General features: G+C 42.5%; 1 protein-coding gene across 5 annotated transcripts; it reads right to left on the minus strand.

The window, feature by feature from the left end:
- Positions 3,589 to 7,319, minus strand: LOC8061090. Of its 5 annotated transcripts, none has more exons than XM_021446961.1 (13): positions 7,129 to 7,319; positions 6,831 to 6,978; positions 6,572 to 6,747; positions 6,153 to 6,349; positions 5,871 to 6,035; positions 5,595 to 5,741; positions 5,330 to 5,487; positions 4,827 to 4,923; positions 4,665 to 4,727; positions 4,490 to 4,552; positions 4,305 to 4,379; positions 4,125 to 4,217; positions 3,589 to 3,870 (listed from the first exon to the last, which is right to left on the minus strand). In XM_021446961.1, the coding sequence occupies exons 5-13, from the start codon at positions 6,033 to 6,035 to the stop codon at positions 3,808 to 3,810; spliced, it is 924 nt and encodes a 307-aa protein (XP_021302636.1). In that variant the 5' UTR covers positions 6,153 to 6,349; positions 6,572 to 6,747; positions 6,831 to 6,978; positions 7,129 to 7,319; the 3' UTR covers positions 3,589 to 3,807. The 5 variants fall into 5 exon arrangements, with proteins under 5 accessions (XP_021302636.1, XP_021302632.1, XP_021302635.1 ...); XM_021446957.1 differs by having other exon boundaries at positions 5,871 to 6,044; XM_021446960.1 differs by having other exon boundaries at positions 5,871 to 6,044; positions 6,438 to 6,747.

Here is an 8,960-nt window from a genome sequence, read left to right on the forward strand (position 1 = left end):
ATAATTCTTCTTCATCTTGAATCGTGCCATTATATACGTATTCGACAATGTTGGTTCAACGTGTAGGTCACTAAAGGCTAGTGTATTCTTGTATATCCCAAAATGCCTTGCTGCTTCTCTCTTCCTTACTCGTTGGCGTGTGGGGCCCACACGCCAGCTTCTCCTTCAACCTCTAGACAGATCGACCATTGGCCAGTGGCAGGCTCAGGACGAGCCGTCACCCGCCTAGGCCTAGGGCGGCGAGCTCGGCTGACTCGCGGATCCTGCCGGCCACGAGTGCCGGTGGGGTTGACAATGCCGGCTGACTCGCGGGTCCTGCCGGCCACAATTTGCCACGAGTGCCTTATCCATCCTGACAGTGGCAACTCACGCACGCAGGAACATGGCAGGGGCAGCTAGCACAGCGCCACATCTCGAGCAAATTAAAGGTCCGGTGTGGATGCAACAGGCAAAGTGAGAGCACACACGCAACCGCATGAGCTCCAATCCAATGTGCCGCAAGCCCGCAACCGGGCCTGGTGACCTTCGTTGGTTCCCAGCCTAGTCCCCAAATCATGTCATGGCCTCCCCCACTTCCTTCACCCCCGCTGTTGCAACGCTAAGCGAGAGGCGATAGCTGCGAACACTAGCGATGCGAGCACGGTTCCGGTTCGTCGAACCCTTGGAAGCCTGGAACACTAACTCCGACGCCCTGACGCGCTCGAGTCGAGTACGGCTGTAGCGGCCAAACAGTTCAGGCTCGAGACCTCAGTGGCGCGGGCGCCCGTGGGCAGCCGGATCCGTGAGCCAGCTCTGAGCTTGCCGCCCTCGGCATGGGTGGGTGCTGGCTTGTCCTCGGCCTGGCAGTCTGGCACTGCCGGCAACCCTTTGTGGAGCCCACACGTCAGCAAGTGGAGGGAAAGAAGTAACAGGGATATTTTAGGACATATGAAAATGCATTGACCTTTGGTTACCTGCATGTGGGCCTAAAGCTATAGAATACATATAAAATGACACGATTCAAGTTGAAGAAAAATTATAATGACATGTTTCCAAATAGACGAATAGTATAATGACATTTCTCTAAACTTGCAAAATTGCAATGGCACCGATAAAAAAATCATTTAAAATCCACCAGTATCATGCATGGATTTCTTGGAGTTAATTGTACAAGTTTTGCAGGAAACTGAGAAATTAAATAAAAAAATTATAAATCTTGTTATGTCTTCCATTATGTACACAAAGAGTTTGAATTTACAGTCCTCTGGTTACCTATTAGCAAAATATATTATTATTTTTTTTATCATATGCTCATTTTTCAGGTCGGTTGCAGCTTAGCATCTGGTAGAGCATTGAGGTTATCACTGCTGGCATTGTGCTGCAATCAGTATTTCACTTCTCCTGTCCTCAGTATGTAGAAGTTGTTGAAGAATTCTGACATACACAAGTGCTTGACTAGCTGTGGTTTTTTTTGTTGAACAGCATAACGGGCTAGATTATCACTTGTATGGACACCTAAACCATATTAGGTTGGTCTCTCTTTTTGTAAGCATAAAAAACAAAAACAAAAAAACAGTGCAGTGGCTGAGACTGATGCCTTCTTTGGTAGTGCTTCTCAAATAAAAATGTTCTTAAGTTGCAAAAAAAAAAGTAAAAATGTTCATGAAAAATAAATAAAATATAAAACATAAGTTTTTTTAATCGATTGCAACTTGGACACACAGACATACACACTCATCACACACGTAAAGAAGAGATAGGGAGACATCGCTTTCAGTGCGTGAGAAACATGCAGTACTATCAAACACGCATATGTGTACCCTAAAAATTCTGAAAACCTTTGGTGGATAATGTCTCACTGGACTATAGGCTCAGGCCCTGTTTGGTTCCACCAACTAAATTTTAGCTAGCTAAAATTATTTTAGCTACTCTTGGGTGACTAATGGAACTAAACTATTTTATCCCCTTTTAGTCAATGTGTTTGGAACTTTAGCTACTAAAGTGACTAAAGTTTAGCTAGCTAAAATTTAGTTGGTGGAACCAAACGGGGCCTCATTCACAAGTTTTTTTTTAAAAAAAATAAGTTACCAAGCCCGTGTTTGGTTTTGAAAGGTTCCATTCTATTTCGCATGGAGTCGTCACAGTTTTCATGGCCCCGCCTATCATCTTCCCGTGCGCATCTTCTTCCTCCCCATTGGGCCGCGCCGCCTCCTCACCTCACTGCCCCGTGTCGCCCTCGTCCACAGGAACCGCGAGCTCGCCCAACCGTCGTGTGCTCGCTCGGGCTCACTCCCCTGCCTCACCGGGCCCAGCGGGGAGGACTAGTTGGCCGATGTTGGGCCCGACCTTCGCAGGCGCTGACGATGAGCTTGGGGACGGTGAGGAGGGAGATCCAGTGTGGTTTCTAGAAATGTTTAAGGATTGGTAGTGGGTGGATTCCTTGTGAATTTATTTCAAACCTAAATTCGAGTCGCTACTAGTTTTGCTATGACTTCACTACCGACCAACCATTACAGAGGCTTTCCGGGGGAAGACCAAAGATCTTGCGCGATCGGTCCGCCAGAAAAACTCAAAAGAGAAAGAAGTCTCGTTAATCTCTTCATGCTCGTTCCAAGTTCGAAGTACCGTTTGGCCAAAGAAAAAGCCGCTTCCTGACACGATTGACACTTCCATCAAGACTCTAAATCAATCAATGCGAATAGCAGGAATGGTACTTGCAAAAAAAACATAGGACCAGAGAAATGGGAACGAGGCTGACCTATCCACGTAGTGAAGTCTACCTATGCTAAAGAGTAAGTTCAATATTTGGTTCGAGTAGCCAGCCCATTTTCAGGAGTGGCTTATTATATTATTCTGAAAAATCATACAAACAAAGAAAGCCTATTTTAAAAGTCCACCTTATCAAGGGAAAGGGAGATCAGGCTTGGCCTTCGCTTTTCTTATGAATCTTGATTTCTTTGCTTATACTCTAGTAGCTGGCGGAGCTAGTGCTAGTGGTGAAGGAAATCAAATGGCAGAGAAGACACGGATTCAGACTTCTTTTTTCAAATAGCCCTTGGTGGTATGCAGATTCATTGAACAAAGAATGCAGTCTTCCTTCCTCCATTTACTGCTCCCGATGTTGCCCGATTGTTCTTAGACGAGTCTCAATGCATGGTTTAATGCATGGTTTTATGACACAATTACTAAGACTAAAAACTAAATAACCGAGCCACATAAGTTTCATGGTAATAAAACTCCTCTCTCATCTGATAAAACTCTTTCATTTAATGACTCTTACCAAGTCAGCAATTTTACTTATGTAGCACCCTATTTAATATGCATAACATTCTCATAAAACATGCATTGAGACTAGCCTTATACAACATTTCGGGCTACCACATTTCTAAGTTGCACGGGCGGCCTACAACTCACATTTTGACGGATCTAGATTGTGGTTGGGTCTGACAGAACGGATTGTCATACCAATGACAAAGCTGAACACAAGGAATAAGAACAGGGTTTTTTCTGCGGGTTGAGCGCGAAGGAGACGAACTTTGTATTTTTACAAGTCATCTGGCAGATGCAATTATGCATCAACACATGTATAAACAGTAATAGCAGGACGGCTGCAGCAACAAACTGTAGAAATTTGAACACAGTTTATCCAAACTAGATAATGTTTGCAACGTGCCAAAATTTCATCATCATAGCATCAACACATTTCATTTTCCTCTTATGAGAAAATAGTCTAGAGAACTAATCACAGATTGTCCATAATAAGAGCTACGCCAATGCAGCAAAATAAAGAAGTTCATCTATTAGATGAGAATTCGGCATCATTATTCATTAGCTTGCTGTTCCATCGGTGTTCCCTCGTCGTTTCGCAAAATTAAAGCATCCTGAAAACCACTGTTCAAAAAAGCGAGAAAAACATTTAACCATATCATCGGGTAACAAGAACCGTGAAAACCAGGTATAAAAGGGCCAAGGCAACCATAACATGAGGTGGGCGGGTTAGTGTTCTGTATAAGTTCATTTTATCGAGGGGATGACACATGTTTGTCATCAGACCAAGATCACTTAAAAGATAGTAAGACGCTAATAGAATTCAATTAGGCAGAGCAGAAGAGTATGCCGAGATGCTCAAGCTCACAAAAACAAACCTTTTTGTGCCCACCAGCTTTTCCATACAGGGGACTGCTCTGTTCTTCACATACAGGGAGGGGACTGCTCTGCTCTTTCAACACATCTTTCAGCTAAAATAAAAGTTCGTGTTAGCAAGGAATTCCATGAAGAACATACACAAATTTAGCCTAGCTGCACTTTTTTTTTGAAATGTCTACCTTATTCTCCTCAGAAGTGGAACTATCGCCCTCATTGCTGCTTCCCACCAGGTCAACTTGTTTTTCTGTACTAGCCTTCAAAAAAAGCCCATGCTGTCAGATGCTTCGCAATCCAATATACATGTTAGTAACAAATTCCACTTTAGTATAGAGCACTGAACAAATTTTCTTTGAAAGGACTCTACCTTGGTTTCTGGCTTCACCTCACCCTTCTCCAGGCTGTTTCTTCCTAGTTTCTCATTGGGGTTCTTGACATTGATTCATCATAATTCAATGCATATCAGAAAGGGGCTCCATGAGAAGAACACAAAGGCACCAATTTGGTTGAGCTAGCTGCCCAATTGTCAGTGTAGACTATACCTGATTTTCATCTGTCTTGTTGCTTTCATCCATGTCATTTCTTGCTAGTTCCTTCGTGGAGTCCTTTTCATCGGATTCATCATACAATTCTTATTAGTAATGAGTTACACAAACAGAAACCAACTTACTTGAGCTAGCCACCAAATTTCAGTGTAGAAATACCTTATTTTCAGTCACATTGCCCCTTTCCCCATGATTGCCATTATCAGCCAGTTTATTATCTGATTCATTGGAATTCAAATCTCCAGTAATGTCACCCCTGGTGATAGTAGGGTAGAAAAATACATCATTATACCTTGCACAGATGAAAAGAATATGTATGGGGAAAAAAACTCAACCGGTGGGGAGAAGAACCTCCACCATGGTATTGTAATTTAAAAGGGACTGTATGGCCCTGGTCAAGAAATCCCCCGGACCCTAGCCTATGGCTGTTAGGGACAAACTTGGGCCGGCGAACACCGTAGCCACAAGCCAGCAAGGGGGTTGTTTTTGTGTGGAATACGAGGATTTGAACCCAGGTCGGTAGGCACAGCCACATCTAGCCACACCACTGAGCTATAGCTCAGTTTGCTATCTATATGGAATACTTGTCATGTACTCCTATATATTATGATAATCGAGAAATATGTGTGCAATGACAGGAATAGTATGTTACTAGGTCATACACAGTAGGCTCTACAACATCAGAACATTCATCACACAACTCCGACATAATAAACAAGGTACGATGCCGGAGATGATCGGTACACATCATCCTTGCATTGTTTTTCACTTGATCTCCCTTCAGCAAACCAATCAGCGACTCAGCCTCTTTCATGATGCCCTAAAAGTTATATTGCAAGCAGCAAGACATTCATAAACATCACGGGATTAATACTGAAGATTAAGTAGCTAGGTCACAGATTGTTTTGGTAGAGTCAAGGCATGTACCATCATGGCAGCGGTGGCAGGAACATAATCTGTGCAGGTCATTAAGATCAAGGCACGCCGCCGGACAGCATTGCTTATAGCGAAGGACACGACGCGATCCCCAGTAATAATACACTGGCACATCAGCTCAGCCTCTTTGGTGATACACTTGAAATTAAACATGGTTTGCAATCGGCACAAGAGGAGTCAATTTACAAACATTATTGATGAATATAATTCCAAATTAAGGAGAGTTTGCTTGGCATGTTAAAGGTAGGGATAGGGATGCAAACATACCTTAAGGGCGATAGCAGCAGTAGGAAATTCAGATCCCGAAACTTGAGCCATTTCACGAGTGTGCTTGGTGATTTTGTGACTCACCAATGAGACATCGTTCTCATCACCATCGATAGTGAAGGATTTAGCACGGCATTTCCATTGAAGTTGAAGATTATCCTCCATCTTGATACACTTCCACATGATTTCACAAATGTTATGAGCATATATAAACTAATCAGAAGATGAAGCTAGGAAACTTAGAAGCTAAACAGGACAACAAGGTGCCAGGCAGAAAGCTACCTTGTTGGCCAGAGCTGCTAGCAGGCCATTCCCATGATCATCTCCATCGAGACTGAGATCATCGGCACCAGCAGCATTGCCTTCCCTTTGATGATTGCGGATGTAATACTGCCGGAGGTATATATTGTATATCCATAAAGGAGTAACCAGATCGACTGGAAGTAAGGTATCCCATCCCCAAGCTCTCTCGAAATACTCTGCGTACACACACACAAAAAAACAGAGAACAATCGCAAAGTTATGTATTGAAGAAAATAGACATGGCATGGGGGAAGTTAGGCTCACATCAGCAGTGCTAGTGTAGTGGTGGACATAGTCGACAACTCCAATTTACCCAAATTGAATTCCAGTGGAGGAGGACGGAGGAGCACACAAAGGCAAGGCATGCACGCATCAAAAAAAATTAAAAAAAAAATTACCTGGATAATCGACTAACTCGGTGGTGGCGACGGGATTTCACCGACCCTCCTAAACATTTCCCCGCGTTCAGCATAAACGTTCAACAACACAGGAGTAAGTCTTCGCAGTGCGCCCTTACTAGCTCTGAAGAGTTCCATCCCTTCTTCCACCTCTTCTTCCCTCCGTGTGTTTGGATCTGCACAACTCTGACCTAATAAGATCTCTACGTGGGTGGGCGGATTTAAGGCAGGACAGGGTTTGGGGGAGGGGAATCGATACCATCGGCGACGGGGGAGGGAAGGGGAGCCGCCGATCCAATCTTCATTGTGTTTCCTACTCCCCTTCTTCTTCCCCTTGTCTGGCTAGGGGTTTAACGGCAGTAGAGTTTGCTGTGGCGGCTAGGGTTCTGGGAACTTGGAAGTCGGAACTGCTCCAGGAAAGGAAGGGAGAAAATGAGAAATGAAGGCAAATAAAATGGTTTCATATTTATTGTGTTGTTCTGCAACTATTGTGCTGTTCCTGACAAAAGCTGGGTTTATAGCAAACGAGGGGGAGCGGAGGAGGAGGGCAGCCGCACCTGCGCCGCCCCGCTCGCACGCTCCGTCGCCCCCACCGGACGCGACGGCCGGGGTGGCCGACGCCGTGAATCATAGCTAGGGCCAGAAATCAGAGAAGTTCGCAATGCGGTCGAGGTTTGTGCGAGGAAACAATGGACGGAGCAAACCAAGAGAAGGAAGAAGAGGAAGCGTCACGGAGGAGAAGAGAAAGAAGCTGCCGACCCGGAGCTGGAGGCACAAATATCAGATTCGAGAGAGAAGCCAAGAGAAGCTTAAGATGGGGCACAAAAATCACAGTAGGAGCCACTTCTCGCAGAATCCATTGGAGCTAGTAGAATCCACTTCAGCAAACGACAGCCACAAGATGCAAGATCGAACTGCCATCGTTTTTTTTGCTGCCACGGCACCTGCTTCCGTCCTGCAAGCTGCCGGATGGTTTAGGAGAGAAATTAGCGTTGCCTGCTGCTTAGTACTCTCTCCGTCTACGAAACAATTAATTTCTAGAGTTGTCTTAAGTCAATTTTTTTAAATTTTAACTAAATTTCTAAAAAAAATACTAAGATTTATGATATTAAATTAATATTATTAGATTCATCTTAGAATATATTTTCATATGATGTGTATTTCATGTTATAGATGTTGTTATTCTTTTATATAAAATTAGTCTAATTTTAAAAAGTTTGACTGATACATATTTTAGGAATTTATTCTTTTTACGGACGGAGAGAGTAGTATATAGTACTTTTTCGGCTGTTGGTTGTAGAATACTCCTTGTATGTACCATTGAACATGCATGGTGTCTTTCAGTTGTACTTTTCAGCGGAAAGCCAAATTTTAGCGAAACATTACTATTTAATTTGACGGTGAATACAACACTCTGAACTTTATTTGGGACATGGTAATTACCTGTACTTTTTCGACGTCGTTTTATTTAAGATGTTATGGTGTTGATTCTTGGCCAGCATAGTTAGCAAATGACAATGCTTGAGTACATAAACTGCGGCACATTTTGCATGCTGTCACATCAGTGAGTGAGAGAGAGACCGAAAGAGAAAGCATAGTCATAATTTAAAATATTTTTTACTTATCTCAACAAATCGGCGAACAATATTTTTATCCATAACTTTTCAGACAAACAAACAGGGTTGCTGTTTAGCAGCAATTATTGAAAGATATAGCGGAAGCTATTAAAATTTCGTATTTTTATATAAAATATAAATATTTCTAATTAGTTACGCACAGGAAACAAGAAAGTAAGAAAAATTCACAAATGCAAGCTCTCAAATATGTATAGGCTTTTAGAAAAATATCACCAAATCCATTTCTTAACATTTATTCAATCAATCACATGAGTAAGATAAACATCCACATTTATTTAGCAGTCAATAATTATTCAATAACCCATTACAACTTGTATTAAATAAGAACACAGCAGGGAGGCGTAAAGCTATGAAAATGCTATAACCAACTATTTAAAACCATGTATTTTATAGAATACAGAATATGCTACTACAGCGAAAAATAAAAGAAAAATTTAGAACTTACAACACAAAATTATAGAACTTACAACACACATATACATGTATGCAGCTACGGTTTAAGCTGAGTGGATGACGCCATAAGCTCAAAACTCCAGCCCAGCCATAACCTCAAAACTCCAGCCCACCCAAGGGTTCTTTATTATGGCCGTGTTTATTTGCTGAAGGGAAAAATTTCGCGACACTGTAGCACTTTTATTTGTTTGTAGTAATTATTATCCAACCATGGACTAACTAAGCTCAAAAGATATCTCATAAATTTCGACCAAACTGTGCAATTAATTTTTATTTTCGATCAAACTGTATGCTTAAAC

The sequence above is a fragment of the Sorghum bicolor genome, chromosome 9 (genome assembly GCF_000003195.3).
Source record: "Sorghum bicolor cultivar BTx623 chromosome 9, Sorghum_bicolor_NCBIv3, whole genome shotgun sequence".
Taxonomy (NCBI): domain Eukaryota; kingdom Viridiplantae; phylum Streptophyta; class Magnoliopsida; order Poales; family Poaceae; genus Sorghum; species Sorghum bicolor.

What these genes read in the sequence shown, in the direction of transcription:
- LOC8061090 (XM_021446961.1), bottom strand. Translation starts at nt 6,035, where the DNA reads ATGGAGGATAATCTTCAACTTCAATGGAAATGCCGTGCTAAATCCTTC. An exon ending in GATGTTGTAGAGCCTACTGT is followed by an intron (nt 4,924 to 5,329) that starts GTATGACCTAGT and finishes TACTATCACCAG; the next exon opens with GGGTGACATTACTGGAGATT. An exon ending in AGGTGAAGCCAGAAACCAAG is followed by an intron (nt 4,380 to 4,489) that starts GTAGAGTCCTTT and finishes CTTTTTTTGAAG; the next exon opens with GCTAGTACAGAAAAACAAGT.